General features: G+C 30.9%; 1 protein-coding gene across 1 annotated transcript in view; it reads right to left on the bottom strand.

Annotated features, from left to right (window-relative positions):
* LOC145319698 (calmodulin-like) overlaps positions 1–18,845 on the bottom strand; it is a 39,882-nt gene that overhangs the window by 13,507 nt on the left and 7,530 nt on the right. Inside the window, exons 3-5 of the mRNA XM_080161994.1 lie at positions 14,956–15,088; positions 13,737–13,813; positions 12,893–12,965 (exon numbers count right to left, since the gene is read on the bottom strand). Of these exons, the coding sequence (XP_080018120.1) occupies positions 12,893–12,965; positions 13,737–13,813; positions 14,956–14,970 (165 nt within the window). The 5' untranslated portion in view covers positions 14,971–15,088. The remainder of the gene's footprint in view (positions 1–12,892; positions 12,966–13,736; positions 13,814–14,955; positions 15,089–18,845) is intronic.

Raw genomic sequence — 18,845 nt, 5'->3', positions numbered from 1 at the left:
TGATTAGTAATAATATCATTTTTGAACATCAGTATGGATTTCAATCAAAAAAGTCTACAATACACCCTGTGGTACACCTCTTAAATTATATAGCCGAAGCAAAAAACGATAATAAAACTGTAATTGGAGTCTTCTGTGATCTTGCAAAATGTTTTGATACAATTCCACACCATATTTTAATTAAAAAGTTGTCAAAAATTGGCATTAATGGCATTGAACTTGAATGGTTTAAAAATTATTTAAGTAATAGACAGCAATTTGTACATGTAAACAACACTGACTCAACAAAGCTGAAAATAGATAGAGGCGTCCCACAGGGCTCTATTTTAGGACCAATTCTATTTTTAATCTACATAAATGATCTTAAAAACTGTACTGATTTATTTACCCTATTATTTGCTGATGACAGTAATTTTTTAATTTCTGGTAAAAACTTTACAGAGATAAAACTGAAATTAAACAATGAACTTAAAAAGATATCTGATTGGTTTAGGAGTAATCAAATGAGCTTAAATCCTGATAAAACTAAAATTATGATATTTAATAAAAACGAAAATACTATTGATTGGAATGCTCTTAATATTAAGCTAAACTTTAACAATGAAAATGAGTTTGATCCTGAGAAAATAAAAATCTTAAATTATGTCAATTCAAGTAGCAATATTCCTGCAATTAAATTCCTAGGTGTATTTATAGATCCTTCTTTAAATTTTAAATATCATGTAGAACATTTACGTAAAAAAATTTCTAGTTCCTTATTTCTTATAAATAGAGCTAAACATATACTGAATTTAGATAGCAAAAAATGCTTTTTCATTCCCTTATAAATAGTCATTTACTTTACTGTTTACCTGCCTGGAGTTGTGGTCTTAAATCTACTATGGAACCATTAATTAAATTGCAAAAAAAGGCAATAATATCCATATATATTATGCATCCATACAACATTTAACTTAAAAAGAAAACTGACATTTAAATAATTTAAATACATGAAAAGTATCTTTGAATTAACCTATTGCAAATGTAATGTTATACTTCTTATTTATAAAATCTTCTATATTTTATTTCAACTTGAAAGATGATATATTTAAAATTAAGTGGGATTTTCTGGAGAAAATTAAAGAATTTTACAAAATAATCCGCGATAACACAAAAAGCAGCTTAGATTACAATTTTATAAGTCTTTAACTGCATGAATGTGTCTGAACACCTTCAAATATTAACACACAGGCGTCGAGAGTAAAACAGTGAAAGCTAATTTTTGAGAAAAAAATGCCCAGTTTTAGAATTTCTGCCCTTATGATAAACTAAGCCTTTTACTTTTATCTAAACTATGTTGGCTTAGACCCTAGCCCTAAGAAAAATAGGCTTAACATGTATTATCAATGACTCTATATTAATATTTAGAATTGTTAATTTCTTTTAAATAATTCTAATCTATCAATTACCAAATAAATGATTCCTTGACACACATTGATACATTTATTTCTTGCTACTAAATTATTTTCAATTAGTAGTTTGTAACTAGTCATATGAATATAGGCTTGATTCTTATATTAATGCTAGAATGCTTATCTATTAATTGGAACCAAAAAATAAAGTTAAAATAAAACACTAACTTAGATTATAAAAAATGATTAGATATTCAAAGTAAAATAAATAAAACAAAATTCAGCAATATATTGAAAGCTTGAGCTACATTCTTTCTACATGATAAAGAATTCAGCTTGAAAACTGACCAACAGAAGTAGTAAGATTTTGTTTTCTTAGAAACTCAAGAAGATCATTATTACCTTGGTGTCATGTGTTCAGTGCCTTAATATTCATACTTTTAGGACAATGAGGAAAATTATATAATAATAAACTTAAAAGAATTTGTATATACTTCATCAGAAATAAGATAAAGCCAACAAGCGATATAAATCTTAAATAATATTTGGGGGTCAGATAAAAACATTATGTTGCCCCCCAACAACAATTGAAAATAACATATATGTTTCATGACTTTTTTCCAAATTAATTTTGTTATAGGTATAAGCTTATTTTTAATAGAATTAGGATCATGGAAAGTAAACAAAGTCATTCCTAAATTAGGACAGAAGTCACCTTCCTAGGAAGGACATAAGTAGCCTTCCTTAAGTAAGAATTTGTTAGATGAAGGGCATAACATGCCTCCCTTAACAAAGATTTTGCAAGATTGAGGACATAAGTAGCCTCCCTTCACCTCACAAAACCTAGCTTCTTGATCCTTCACATAGCAAAATCTTGCATAAAATTGGTTTTTGGTCCATCACATAGCAAAATATTAGAAAACTTAGCTTTTCTGTCCTTCACATAGCTAATTCTTGCAAAACATAGCAAATTCTTGCAAAACATAGCAAATTCTTACAAAACATAGCAAATTCTTGCAAAACATAGCAAATTCTTGCAAAACATAGCAAATTCTTACAAAACATAGCAAATTCTTGCAAAACATAGCAAATTCTTACAAAACATAGCAAATTCTTGCAAAACATAGCAAATTCTTACAAAACATAGCAAATTCTTGCAAAACATAGCAAATTCTTACAAAACATAGCAAATTCTTGCAAAACATAGCAAATTCTTGGAAAACTTAGCTTTTCTGTCCTTCACATAGCAAATTCTTGCAAAACATTGCAAATACTTACAAAACATAGCAAATTCTTGCAAAACATAGCAAATTCTTACAAAACATAGCAAATTCTTGCAAAACATAGCAAATTCTTACAAAACATAGCAAATTCTTGCAAAACATAGCAAATTCTTACAAAACATAGCAAATTCTTGCAAAACATAGCAAATTCTTACAAAACATAGCAAATTCTTGCAAAACATAGCAAATTCTTACAAAACATAGCAAATTCTTAGAAAACTTAGGTTTTCTGTCCTTCACATAGCAAATTCTTGCAAAACATAGCAAATTCTTGCAAAACATAGCATATTCTTGCAAAACATAGCAAATTCTTGCAAAACATAGCAAATTCTTGGAAAACTTAGCTTTTCTGTCCTTCACATAGCTAATTCTTGCAAAACATAGCAAATTCTTACAAAACATAGCAAATTCTTGCAAAACATAGCAAATTCTTACAAAACATAGCAAATTCTTGCAAAACATAGCAAATTCTTACAAAACATAGCATTTCTGTCCTTCACATTGCAAATTCTTGCAAAATATGGCAAATTCTTAGAAAACTTAGCTTTTCTGTCCTTCACATAGCTAATTCTTGCAAAACATAGCAAATTCTTGCAAAACATTGCAAATTCTTGCAAAACATAGCAAATTCTTACAAAACATAGCAAATTCTTACAAAACATAGCAAATTCTTGGAAAACTTAGCTTTTCTGTCCTTCACATAGCTAATTCTTGCAAAACATAGCAAATTCTCACAAAACATAGCAAATTCTTACAAAACATAGCAAATTCTTGCAAATCATAGCATATTCATACAATTAGGGTCCCAAACTCAAAAACGAATTTTCAGCGCGATCCGACCACCGGTTCTTGAGATATGGTGACCTGGTGTCCTTGGTACCGACGGTAAGATTTGGGAAATGGTTCGAATCCTTAGTAAATTTGGCTAAGTCCAAAAATTTTTTGAGACTTTTGAATATTTTCAACCTGGTGTCCTCTCAGTAGGTATGCTTGGTGTCACCTGGGCATTTTTTCTTCAAATTTGACTAAGTGTCAAAATATTTTTGGACTTAGTCAAATTTGAAGAAAAAATGCCCGACTAAGATTTGGGAAATGGTTCGAATCCTTAGTAAATTTGGCTAAGTGTCAAAATATTTTTGGACTTAGCCAAATTTACTAAGGATTCGAACCATTTCCCAAATCTTAGTCGGTACCAAGGACACCAGGTCACCGTATCTCAAGAACCGGTGGTCGGATCGTGCTGAAAATTCATTTTTGAGTTTGGGACCCTTATTGCAAGAATTTGCTATGTTTTGCAAGAATTTGCTATGTTTTGTAAGAATTTGCTATGTTTTGTAAGAATTTGCTATGTTTTGCAAGAATTTGCTATGTTTTGTAAGAATTTGCTATGTTTTGCAAGAATTAGCTATGTGAAGGACAGAAAAGCTAAGTTTTCTAATAATTTGCTATGTTTTGTAAGAATTTGCTATGTTTTGCAAGAATTTGCTATGTTTTGTAAGAATTTGCTATGTTTTGCAAGAATTTGCTATGTTTTGTAAGAATTTGCTATGTTTTGCAAGAATTAGCTATGTGAAGGACAGAAAAGCTAAGTTTTCCAAGAATTTGCTATGTTTTGCAAGAATTTGCTATGTTTTGCAAGAATTTGCTATGTTTTGCAAGAATTTGCTATGTTTTGCAAGAATTTGCTATGTTTTGTAAGAATTTGCTATGTTTTTCAAGAATTTGCTATGTTTTGTAAGAATTTGCAATGTTTTGCAAGAATTTGCTATGTTTTGTAAGAATTTGCTATGTTTTGCAAGAATTAGCTATGTGAAGGACAGACAAGCTAAGTTTTCCAAGAATTTGCTATGTTTTGTAAGAATTTGCTATGTTTTGCAAGAATTGGCTATGTTTTGTAAGAATTTGCAATGTTTTGCAAGAATTTGCTATGTTTTGCAAGAATTAGCTATGTGAAGGACAGAAAAGCTAAGTTTTCCAAGAATTTGCTATGTTTTGCAAGAATTTGCTATGTTTTGCAAGAATTTGCTATGTTTTGCAAGAATTTGCTATGTTTTGTAAGAATTTGCTATGTTTTGCAAGAATTTGCTATGTTTTGTAAGAATTTGCAATGTTTTGCAAGAATTTGCTATGTTTTGTAAGAATTTGCTATGTTTTGCAAGAATTAGCTATGTGAAGGACAGAAAAGCTAAGTTTACCAAGAATTTGCTATGTTTTGCAAGAATTTGCTATGTTTTGCAAGAATTTGCTATGTTTTGTAAGAATTTGCAATGTTTTGCAAGAATTTGCTATGTTTTGTAAGAATTTGCTATGTTTTGCAAGAATTAGCTATGTGAAGGACAGAAAAGCTAAGTTTTCCAAGAATTTGCTATGTTTTGCAAGAATTTGCTATGTTTTGCAAGAATTTGCTATGTTTTGCAAGAATTTGCTATGTTTTGCAAGAATTTGCTATGTTTTGTAAGAATTTGCTATGTTTTGCAAGAATTTGCTATGTTTTGTAAGAATTTGCAATGTTTTGCAAGAATTTGCTATGTTTTGTAAGAATTTGCTATGTTTTGCAAGAATTAGCTATGTGAAGGACAGAAAAGCTAAGTTTTCCAAGAATTTGCTATGTTTTGCAAGAATTTGCTATGTTTTGCAAGAATTAGCTATGTGAAGGACAGAAAAGCTAAGTTTTCCAAGAATTTGCTATGTTTTGTAAGAATTTGCTATGTTTTGCAAGAATCTGCTATGTTTTGCAAGAATTTGCTATGTTTTGCAAGAATTTGCTATGTTTTGCAAGAATTTGCTATGTTTTGTAAGAATTTGCTATGTTTTGCAAGATGAAGGACATAAGCAGCCTTCCTAATGTAAGAATTTGTCAGACAAAGGACATAAGTCACCTCCCTTAAGTTAGATTTTGTTAGATGAAGGACATAAGTAGCCTTCCTTAGATCAATTTCCAGTGACTTCTGTCCTAATTAGGAATGACTTTGTTTTCTTTCCATGATCCTAGAATTATTTTAGAATAATAAAAACTAAAAAAAAACATTACAAACATGCTTAGAATATCAAAACTGTAAAATTTTGTATAGATGCAATAAAATTAGACTTATTGATCCTTAAACATTAACTATTGATATTAATTTTAATTCATAAACTAAATAATTCAGAATGAAGTAACATTTATTCAAAGCCTATTATGTACTGCTTTTCTTGTTTAGAAAACTGAAAATTTACATTGTACCTTAATTTATTTGATTTTAGCAAAGAAATTTGTGTTGAAAGGGGGAATATTGAAGGTTAACTAAAGCATAAAAATATTTGACTGAACAAGTTAATTTGATACCTACGGTAATTTGTAGACGGAAAAATAAAGTAAAATAATAGAGAAACTCTGGGTATTATCCCAAAATATATAGTGACAATGCCCCTAGAGACTTCTTTATGGTTGGGGTGGAGGGATTTTTATCTAGGCGCCATTTCTCTTTGGAGTGTGGGTTTACCCTGCTCCAAAATAGTTATAAGCCTTCCCAGAAACTATGAGAAGCTACATTGTAAAGGAGAACCATATCCTTTCAGTGGTTAGCGAGATCTTTCAGTACTGACACAAACTCAGAGATCCTGTATCTTTATAATATGGATTGTTATTTTGTCTGCAAAGAAATGGGTCAATACAAGTATAACCAAATTAGACATATCAGTGTACATCTATTGTGAAATATCTATTGGCAGACTGCAGTCACTATACTTGATTATTCAAGAATTACAGTTTAAGGCAATTTTAGAAATTAAGAATTAGAAGACTATTCTTCCTTTGATACTTTTAATGTTTGTAGTATGTCTGCTCTATATGTATCCTTAACAGTCTGGCTTTAGACCATGCTGAATTATATTGTATTTAAGACTTTAGAAGTATCATTGCTTTTTATTTAATAAATACTATTTATTTCATTGTTTTTTTAAAAAACAAAAAATGAAGAAAAAAAATTATTTTCAAATGCCCTAAGCCTATTAGGTATAGAAATCAAAAGTTTTCAAAACAATTATTAGGGACTACTATATAAGGGACAATTCCTCTGAGGTGGATTGGTTTTTCCTAAAATAGGTTGATTTTTTACTGCGCCTAAGATGTATAAAATTGTCCTTGTCTACGTGTGTGTTTAATTAGCTTGATGAAACAAAAGTATGGGAAATACAATGTGTTTAAAAGATATTCTGAGTATTACAATATATATATATATGTGTGTGTGTGTGTGCCGGGGACAAAATAGGCGGAATTGTTGAACCTGACAAGGTCATAACAAACGGACTCTCCGCCTATTCTCAATTTTTAAGCAAGGCTTTTCTCAATAAGTGTCTGTATATCATGATATTTTTGTACTATTGCCTGATTAACATTGTTTTCTCCTCTTTGTAGCTGTTAATATATCGACATATAGTTATCATTTAAAAATTATCAGGTCTCATTTATCTTTTTAAATAAAATATCTCTATTTACTAAAATAATTTTTGTTTTGTTTTCAAACTTAATTCCACCCATAATTAATTTTCCCAGTATGTCTGCGAAACTGATTGATATCCACTGGATAAAACTGGTTCTCAGCTATTCTGAAAAATCATGTATAGCATCGTATTAGAGACAAGTTTCAACAAATTTTTAAATAAAAAATCATAAAACTGGTTGTGTAGAATTTATAATTTTTCATGTTAATATCCGCGGAAAGCTATCTGCGCTAAATAACTATTTACACAATGCTAAACAATGCTACATCTGGTGTTTTAAAAACTTTACTTAGCATACTTTATTGAATATGATCATCCTTGTTTTCTAAACTTTCCTCTTTAAGTAAAGTCTCCCCGCTATTTCTAGTATTTTACTATCCCTCAATCTTTCTCTTAGTTTTTAGCTTATTCAAATTTTAACATATCAAAAGCAGGGAGAAATGGGACATTGGGCTGTTTATTACACTAATCCCCAAAGTTTTATAATCACGTTTTCTTATTCGTTGGCTTAACAACTATAGGGACTTTTAATTAAAGTTTGATTGGTAAGTTCATTAAGTTAAGTGTCAAAAAGTTAAAAACATTAATTAAATCTACAGAAAAGGTAATTTTGTTTATCATGATTTGGAGTGTACATAATTTTATTGGCCATTGTCTTGTCATTAGAGTAAATCACTAGAGGGGAATGGGGATAAATAAATGTATGTCCTCATCCCAGGGACCTTGTTTCGACTCTCAATTGAGTCAGGAATATTAATATAGCCAAGTAGCATAAAAAAAATTTGCTAGCAGACGAAAAAGATCCAGGTAGTTGTCTGTTTATACATCTAAACTATAAATTTATTAACTTATCCCTTTAGATGCCTGTGTCAAACGTGTACATACATAAATATTATACATATTGTGTACACAATATCTTATAGGCAAGGTGTTAGAAAAGGTTCAGCATCATATATCAAAGTACATTTATAACGAAACTTAAATAAAGACAATTATGCCAATCAGTAGCGAAGCAACAGCAATCAAACAAAGAAGAATCAACAGCAGTAGTGTTGCATAATAAGTTTAAATTTACTAGTCCACAAAGTTTTAGTAAAACATTATCTTAAATCTTAAATAAGCAACGTTGAGAACTTTTTTGGTGAATCTTAATTGAGTTTTACAAACTGGCAAAAATTAAAGTTTGATTTGAATGCTTTTAAACCTATTTTGAAAAGATATACTTTTGCTTATCATGATCATGAGGATAAAACAATCAATAAAGATTTAACTTAATAGGAAGACAACTAATAAAATAATCTAAAGGACAAACGTACTGTTGATATAGAATAGAAAAGCTACCCTATAAAATCTGGAAATGTGAATGTATACATAAATAACTTAAATGGTTATACTTATACTTATACAATTATTTTGCTATTATAAAAAGGTGATAATCGCTGACACATTGTTTTTGTATAACTTCCTTGTCTGACTATATCGACTATATGGCTGACATATTAACGAATTATATTCTAATATAAGGGCAACTATGAATTTTCAAATTAAAACATTTTATTTGTAAATTTAGTTACTTTCAATTGCAATCCTTTAAAATATTTGCTAATATATTTTAAAAAGTATTTGGTTTTAAGAAACATCTAATTTTATAGATATTGTAGAACTTTTAATTATATCAAATACCAAGTTAGTAATTTAACAATTTCCTAATTAATTAAATTCATATGATATTTGACATTAACATAACATGAAAATTGCGAAAATTATTTGTTTTAAATGTAACAGCTTTAAGAATTGCAGTTAAGTATTTTGATTGATGTTAAAAATTTCTTATCATAAACATTTGTTAACTTAATGTATCCTATTTTATAAAGTAGTAATGTTTCTTTGTCTAAAGTTAAAGATTTTGATATAAACTGAACCGATTGAGTACTCTATTTTATGGAAAGTTCACAGAGGCCTCAAAGTGGTTTTAAGCTATTTCATTTCTATATCTAAGTCTTTTGGTCTATGGTATTAGGCTATTTTTTTGCTTTCCATTCCCCTTTATAAACAGAGCACCTAGATGCTAGGGTCACATCCACTAGTTTAATTTGAAAGGTGATAAGACTAAATATGTTAGAAGCTAAAAATCCACATTTTTAGAATATTAAAGATAATAAATCTTAAAATTAAGTAAAAATCACGTCCAGTACTGGTGGGGTCGCTATATTTAGACAAAATATCAAGGAGGGAGGGAACATACATTTGTTTATTACTTTAGTTTCCAAAGTTTTATGATAATGTTTTCTAATTTAATGGCTCAACAACTTTGATTTTGATAGTTGGATCATTAAGTTTATTGTCCTAACGTTTCTGCCACTAATTTTTAATTGAAAAGTTCCTTAAGTTAAGTTGAGTGTCAAAAAGTTTAAACCACTAATTATAATCTACAGAAGGAGTAAATTTCTTATCATCATTGGGGATGTACATCAATTTATGGCCATTGTCTTATCCCTTTAGATCCCTGGAAAATATGAACACAAAGTCAACAACCTTGAACTACGAGTTCTCTTTTTTTTGCCCTGAATTTGATGCATTATATAGTTGAGAAAGCTTGACACACTCATATATGTCAGGGATCTAAAGGGATAAGACAATAGATGTACATACCCAATGATGATACACACAATTACCCTTTCTGTAGATTACAATTAGTGGTTGAAACGTTTAGACACACGTTTGATCCCCAAGGTTGTTAAGCCGGCGAATAAGAAAACGTTATTACAAGACTATGTGATTTATTAAAAAACAGCCCAATGTCCCCTCCCTCCCTGCATATATATGTACATGTTAAAACACTTTATACATTTCATCATTATATTTATTGCTTAAGAATTATATATTAGTTATTTATCTGATCGTATTATAGACAACTTTACGCGGATATCAAAAGGCCCGGGTTAGCAAAACCGGTATTAATTTTATTTTTTTATTTTAATAACCGTAAAAAATTGTCTGTAATACGATGTTAAAAACGATTTTTCAGTATGGCTAAGAACCGGTTCTAACGCGGCGGATATTAAACTGTTTCGAACCCATATTGGAATAAATCATATTCGTTTAAGAATCATATCATTAATATTTTATTGTTCTTAATTCTTAAAGAGTTATTGGGAATAGAATTAATAATCTAAATATAGGATGATATATTGACGTCCATTAAGCAAATTATGACATGATGTTATTGGAATGTTTAAAGTATTATTAAGCAAAAACATGCTGACAATAAAGAATAAACTGTGAAATAAAAAAACAACTTTAAGATGACCTTAAAAGCAGAGCGAACAGAAAAAAAGATTTAATTATAATTTATTATTATTTTGTTTTAAGATATTGAATATTTTTAATTGTTGAAATTCCTTTTATAAACAAAACACTATTTAAGATTAGATGTGCCATTAATAATAAATTACAATAGATTTTTCATTTAATAAACGAAGGTATAAATGTCTGACCAAGAGATTGAAATCTAAGAATATTTCCTTTATCATATCATAGTGCCCTTTCCTTCCAAGACTGAGGGGACATTGAGGTCTTTATTTCACTGGCCCTCAAAGTTTTATCATAACGTTTTCTTATTCGTCGGCTTTTAGGTCGGTCATTATCTTAATCTTTTAGATCCCTGCCTTTCCCTAGTCAAATGTCAAAATTGAATCATAATTATAAGCAGTTTGACTTTACCGAAACATTTGACATCAATCTATATAACTCATATAGATTATCAATAAATATAATAATTTACAATTTAAGGGTTCTCAAAGGATTAGACAATCGCCGATAGGTTGATGTAAATCCCCAATGATTAAAAACAAAATTATCCCTTTTGGACACTCAACTAAAAGAAACAACCATTAAAAAATCAATAAAAAGCACAAGAAGTTGTTGAGCCTTTTCTAGCTTTTCTACATACATGGCTCAAAGTTAGTAAAGAAATGTCCTTTCGGTTAAAACTTAGCGGAGTCAAAATTGTTACTGCCTTGTTACAATAAAAATATAATTAGTACAATTTTACTTTAAAAGTAAAACAGAAAAACTGTACCTTACAAATAATTTAAAATGCAATGATAAATAGTAAAAATCAGGGCTCTTTAGGGATTAGATAATGAAATATTGATGTTTTTCCCCATCACCAAAAATAGCCAGCGAATAAGATTACGTGAAAATAATACTTCCGATACCGGTGTAATTTACAGTCCATTAACCCCACCCTTCCTAATAAAAATTAAATCTAATTAAAATCAAGTCTCAAAGTAAAGAATAATTAGCTTAAAATCATTTAGGAGAAACTTTAATTTATCTTTATTTATCCATCCCTGCATCCCCGCATACAATGAGAATCCTATATACATGACAATCAGGACAAGGTTAGCGATAAATTAGAGTCTTCAATTTAAAAACAAGTATGACAACATTCATAAAAGCGAAAAATTTCTCTTAGCTTGACCGGGTACTTATTTTTGAAAAAATTGAAAGTGAGGAGAGGAGGGATAATTTTTTCGAAGATGATTAAAATCCCTCCACAGATTATGACGTCATACGATAGAAGAACCAATGAGAGACTAGCATAAATTTTACCAATGGTCAATTACAGTGTATACTGGCCTCTCATTGGCTATTCTATCGTATGACGTCATAATCTGTAGAGGCAATTTAATCATCTTAAATTTTTTCCTACGCCCAACACCATCCGAGAGACCTAACCCTGCGTGGTTACCAATCACCAACTTTAACCTAACCTAACGTTACCTAAAGTAATGAACAAAAAAACAAAAAACTACCCTCCGCCCCTTAATGACAATTTATTAATAAAATTATGGCTTTGAGAGGGGGGGAAGGGTGGCGGCGGGAGAGCTTAATTAGTCATTTTGGGTAGTACGCCGATAATTATAAATATCATGACATATGTAGGTAACGATCATGTAGTTCTTTCTAAGACACTTGGTTTAACTAACTAAATTGTAAGGTACGGCTGTACAACCCCATAGTGTATAAAAGCTTTGCATTGAACAATCTCTACACAGACAAGTTGGAATGCGCGAGAATTTATATTTCAATCAGATACATACCGTTCTACTGTAAGGTTTAATTAGCCTATACTCAACAAATGTTTTATCAATACTATGGTGGTCAATATTTAAATTTCAAATTATAATTATAATCCATTTTTAAAGATCAATATTCATTTTCTTATAAACAAGTACAATTCTTTTAATAAGCATCTCATTATTACCCTACCTCAAGGGCTTCCAAGTATTTTCATTTGGGGGGGGGGGGGGGTAATGACCCCTTTACCCCCCCCCCCATTGGACGTCATTGCCCTACCTTGAAAGTAACCTTATCTGTCTGTCCATTCATCCGTCAGTCCGTATAGCTATGTGAGAAATGATATTTTCTGAGCTGCTATTGAAAATAGACTGCTAGTTTTTAATTGTGAAAATACCCCTTACCACAGGGCTTCCAATATACAACTATCTTGGTCTGTAGTTTGTAGGTTATGCTTCAAAAGACCTGATATATTTTTTATAAAGGTTTCGTGTCTTCTTTTTCTCTCTCTCACTTTTTTTATGTTCACCGAACATCTGCTCTGTATTTCATGATTTGCTTATGGATGTTGTACAACTTCTTTTTATCATGAAAAGCATAAAACCTTCCCTACTTATAGAGTGCCTAGGATTCATATAATAATCATATTACCTCGTTGATGAGATCTAATAGCTCTGCTTCCGTTGGATTCATACCCATAGCCCTCATAGCATACCCTAACTCTCTAAATATTAATAATAATATTAGGATTCATACCCATAGCCCTCATAGCATACCCTAACTCTCTAAATATTAATAATAAGGTTAGGATTCATACCCATAGCCCTCATAGCATACCCTAACTCTCTAAATATAAATAATAAGGTTAAGATTCATCCCCATAGCCCTCATAGCATACCCTAACTCTCTAAATATTAATAATAAGGTTAGGATTCATACCCATAGCCCTCATAGCATACCCTAACTCTCTAAATATTAATAATAATATTAGGATTCATACCCATAGCCCTTATAGCATACCCTAACTCTCTAAATATAAATAATAATATTAGGATTCATACCCATAGCCCTCATAGCATACTCTAACTCTCTAAATATTAATAATAATATAAGGATTCATACCCATAGCCCTCATAGCATACCCTAACTCTCTAAATATTAATAATAAGGTTAGGATTCATACCCATAGCCCTCATAGCATACCCTAACTCTCTAAATATTAATAATAATATTAGGATTCATACCCATAGCCCTCATAGCATACTCTAACTCTCTAAATATTAATATAAAGGTTAGAATTCATACCCATAGCCCTCATAGCATACCATAACTCTGACTCTAACTCTAACGTCTGAAGTTATGACGCGGTGCAGTGTGGGGCCGTGATTCATACCTATCACCTTCCAGACAACGGCGGATGAGCTATTTATTTCGCTACAGTCAATTAGGGTAATCAGATTAAAATGGATTAACGCGAAGTTCCTCTAATACTTACCTTGTATTAATAGTACCGCCACCATCAACGTCAAACTCATTAAAAGCTTGCTTCAGCTCGGCAACTTGTTCCTCACTGATGTTACATTAAGTATTTAAAAATAGAGACAATTTATTAATAAGTGGCGGTTAATTTTTCTCTTTCGCATAATGAGTCAGCTATATTTAGGATAAAGATTTGCTATGTTAAATTTTATTATGTAAATAATTTTCCGCTCGTGTAATGTGAATCATATGACAAAACATTAGAAGTCAGCTATGAATAGTTCGAAAAATTAGTATAATTAGAAAGACTAATTTGGGGGTCATTTATTAAATTATGTCTATTTATTCAAATATTCATAATTGCTCTGATCAATGAGTATCTACCCTATAACTTACTTTGTCCGTCTATCCTTAAATCTCACCTTGGTTTATGTAGTACTATACTATTATGTCATTATTGGAAAGGGTTCTTTTCCTCAAATTGCCAGGCAATCACAGATACTCGTCCCCATTAATTTTAAAATTTGAAAAAATAAGGGGGTAAATTTTTTCTTTAAGTCGGGGGAAAATACTGCGCAAAAAATTTTCCTTAAAGTTTCACATAAAAAAAAGGTCTTACTCGATTTCTGGCTATTTGTTTGTCTTACACGCTTGATGTTTTATTCTGTGCTTTTGTGTTTATTGTCATTCTTGTTTTAACTTTTTTTTCTTATAATTAGTTAAATATTTTAGTTAATTTAGTACATTTCTCAGTTAATCTTTGCTAAATGTAATAATATAAAATTAGTAAAAACTGTTTGTCAAAAATAAAAAAAAATCTGTTAATATCGTGAAATTAAGAAAATCACAATATTTAATGAAAATTTTTTTATATTACTTCTCTCTCAGATATAGTTTCAATTCATTTATTTTAAATGAAAAATGTTTGATATCAAAATATTATATTTTCTTTATTCTAACTAAACATTTTCTAACTGAAAATGGGGGATAGTTGCTCATGTGTTTGTATTTTACATTAAGATAGATTAGGTTAGGTAAAATTGGTTATAGGGTAGCCCTGACGGGTCAGGGCCCCCCGAAGGGAGCTAGCTGAAAAACATAATCCACTCTTATTTTAATACTACAAAATAAGTTGTGTTCTTATGCTTGCTTGGCAATTGAGGGAAATACCACTTTTAAGGTTACAAATTACACAAACAGCAGCTGCAAATCTCAACATTTTAAATACTTTTCCTCAGTTTCTCCCCCATGTTTACAGTATGCGTAGAGACTGTATAATATTTCAAAATTCACTAATTGTCACTGAAAACTTTAATTATCACTATTAGTTTATTTTGTAGATTTCTCAACTTTCCCTTCAATTCTCACCTGAAAAAAAACAAGGATGAAATTATTCATTAGTAGTAAAGAAAAAAAGCTAATTAGCCTATTAAAATATTTTCTTCTGACTTCTATCTCATAGAAAAGTCGAGTAATTCACGTTTTTTTTGTTTTAAGACAGCATCTGAAATGTATGCCAGATTAAACGCATTAACCCTTAACAGTCGGGCCCCTTGCCGCACCTTAATCAGTCGGGGGGGGGGGGCGTTCAACGCCCCCCCCATATTATCTCAGTTCCTATTAGAGCTAGAGGGCTAAATTTTTTTTGTACAAGTCCCCTGTGTTATGATAAATTTCCGACCTTAAGTAAGTCAAAGTCAATTTTCGCTTCCTTCACCCTTTTATTTGACAACCTTTGTTTTTAGGTCCTTTTTTACTTAAAAATTTCAAACGGCTGTAATTTTCTTATTTTTGAAGCTAGAAGAACAATTTTTTTTGCAGAAAATGTTTATCTTTATGTAAATTTTATATTTGAAATGTCAAAATATAAATTAATAAAAATAAAGCCGCAGCTGTACTTGGCAGCTGCCAGCCGCCGCAATCGGCGGTCGGCGGGAAAACGGCGGTGGATCTTTATGAAATTTTATTACGTTATGTAGACATGTAAGAAAAGCTTAACTTTAAAATTTCAATATTCTAAGTCAAAAATTGAGGCCACAGGAGCCTTTTAAAGATTTCTGGAGACCTGGAGGATCAGGACCTGCAGGATCATACCTGGAACCTAAAATTGACTTGAACACCTGTATTTCATATAAGGATGTACTACTAGAGGATATTTTAGTATTTTGGCAAGATAAAATACTTTGTTTAAGTCAAAAAAATATTTTTGCTCTTTACCTGGATGACCCTGCCAGGTTTGCTGGCATCCTGTGCCCGCCAGGATGGAGATATTCAAAAAATTCCAACTCTCAGTTATGTGTCATACCCAAACTTAAAAAGTCACGCAGTTTGGGCTCTTTATCTTTCACACACAGAAAATGAGATAGAAAAAACCGGATGGGGGGGCGTTCAACGCCCCCCCCCCCCCGACCGTTAAGGGTTAATCTAAAGGGATAAGAAATGGCCGATAAAATGTTGTACTTTCCCAAACGATGATGGTTGAAACGTTTTTACACTTAAATGAAACAACCAATCAAAATTCAATAAAGTCCCCAAAGTTGTAAAGCCACCGAATAAGAAAACGTTTTAATAAAACTTTGGGGACTGGTGTAATAAACAGCCCAATTTCTCCTCCCTCCCTGAATAAACGGCTAGAGAATCTTCACGAAAACTTTCAATTGTTTATCTTTAAAAGATTACGAGTAAATCCAGGGATATTAAGTGATAAGACTATCCACAATGATAAAAAACTTCCCTATCTAAAGAAATTGTTTTAAAGTTTACACACTAATAGTTTAGAGCCAATTAATCAAAACTCCATAAACGTGCCAAACGTTTTTGAGCAAACGAATTAAATATTAAGGTTTTAAACTTTGAATTACATTTCCCATTTCAAAAAAAGGAAGTGATGATGGAGTAGCTTTGTTGTAAAATAGTTTGATTTATAATTTAAAAAATCCCGTATGCTATCAGAATTTAAAGATAATCCTAAAGTTAGAAGAATTAAATTACTCATGTTTTTAAATTAACATAATAATATACTCTTAAGTGGCTGAAATTAGTATTTTGAAAATTTAAATATTAACAATGATGAATTTGTGCTTAAAAAGGTTCCCATTATGAGATATAAATAGTTCATAGATTAGGGTTACTGTAAGAAAAAACTAGCAATTAAACAAATTATAATTCATGGATGCTAAGGGATAAGACAATGTTCATCCCGGGCCCCAATTATGATAAACATAATGATCATTCATCCCATCTGTATATTACTAAAGTTTGGATACTAACAAATGTGTTTAATACGGATTTTAAAGGTCCCCAAAGCCAACAAATAAGAGAATTTTTGTATAACTTTGTGAAGCAGCATAATTTACTGCCTTATTAATTAATAAGCACTAAACAACTATTTTTATAAAATGAATGACTTACAAGGAAAGAATAGTAAACATATTACATACTTATCAAAACAAGAGGCTGCAGTCATAATGGATAATGAAACTGCCAAAAAAATTTTTCTGGGGGTATATCCACCCAATATTTTCATAAACCCACGAGTATTATAACGTAGTGAGGGAGGGAACATTAGGTTGTTAAAACCCTAGTCCCATTAAACAGTACACATTTTTAAGAAAAAAGATTTCTTTGAGAGGAATGTGACCTAATCGGCTGGTGGACTTATCCCTAAGGATCCCTGAGTTTATTAAATAGTATAATGAATGCCACAAACGTATCTCTGTATCCCTGTAATTGTTTTCTAAATATAATTACACTGGACTACAGGAAATACAGGTATAGGAGGGGACAAGAAATTTACACTCTTTCTTCCCACAAATTATATTTTAGCTAGCCAATGAATAACTGTATGATTTTAAATGTTTAACCCAATCAAGTAATCAAGTTGTGGGGACCTTGCCCCCTCTATTCTTTCACTTTAATATCCAATTTATAATTTAGAGGGAAACCTTAATCATCGTTCATTGCCCTATGCCCTCCTCAGTGAAGGGCACAACAACGCTTTTCAAACACGGATGTGGATGGGTTTTCTGAAAGCAAATTTATTTTGCAAAGCTAATCGACAAGAATCTACTTTTGAATTAATTTAATTTATTTTTAATTCTAAAAAAAATATAAAAAAATAATTTGCTTGATATTATTTTTTTCTATAAAATTATCAAAATTTACTTTTTAAAACCCCCCTTCACTGCTCTGTTGTCAGAACTTGTTTTTGATATTGCTGCGCTAATATTGTACATGTTGTTCCATGTATCGACCTTGTATACACAGATTTATAAACTTGATGTTGCTGCGCTAATAATTCATATGCTTGTCCATGTTTCAACCTTGTGTACACAGATTTATAAACTTGATGTTGCTGCGCTGATAATGCACATGTTTGTGCATGTTTCGACCTTGTGTACTCAGATTTATAAACTTGATGTTGCTGCGCTAATAATGCACATGCTTGTCCATGTTTCAACCTTGTGTACACAGATTTATAAACTTGATGTTGCTGCGCTAATATTGTACATGTTTGTCCATGTTTCAACCTTGTGTACACAGATTTATAAACTTGATGTTGCTGCGCTGATAATGCACATGTTTGTGCATGTTTCGACCTTGTGTACTCAGATTTATAAACTTGATGTTGCTGCGCTAATAATGCACATGCTTGTCCATGTTTCAACCTTGTGTACACAGATTTATAAACTTGATGTTGCTGCGCTAATATTGTACATGTTTGTCCATGTTTCAACCTTGTGTACACAGATTTATAAACTTGATGTTGCTGCGCTAATAATGCACATGCTTGTCCATGTTTCAACCTTGTGTACACAGATTTGTCCGTTTAGAATCAAAATAAAAGACAAGTGTATAAGTGGGGGGTAAAACATATGATACAGGGCTAGTAAAATGGAAAATAAAAGACAAGTGTATAAGTGGGGGGTAAAACATATGATACAGAGCTAGGACAATGGAAAATAAAAGACAAGTGTATAAGTGGGGGGTAAAACATATGATACAGGGCTAGAACAATGGAAAATAAAAGACAAGTGTATAAGTGGGGGGTAAAACATATGATACAGGGCTAGGACAATGGAAAATAAAAGACAAGTGTATAAGTGGGGGGTAAAACATATGATAC

The sequence above is a fragment of the Acartia tonsa genome, chromosome 1 (assembly GCF_053477335.1).
Source record: "Acartia tonsa isolate MP-2025a chromosome 1, ASM5347733v1, whole genome shotgun sequence".
NCBI lineage: Eukaryota > Metazoa > Arthropoda > Copepoda > Calanoida > Acartiidae > Acartia > Acartia tonsa.
The sequence above is the reverse complement of the archived record's forward strand: the minus strand, read 5'-3'. Positions and strand labels throughout refer to the sequence as shown.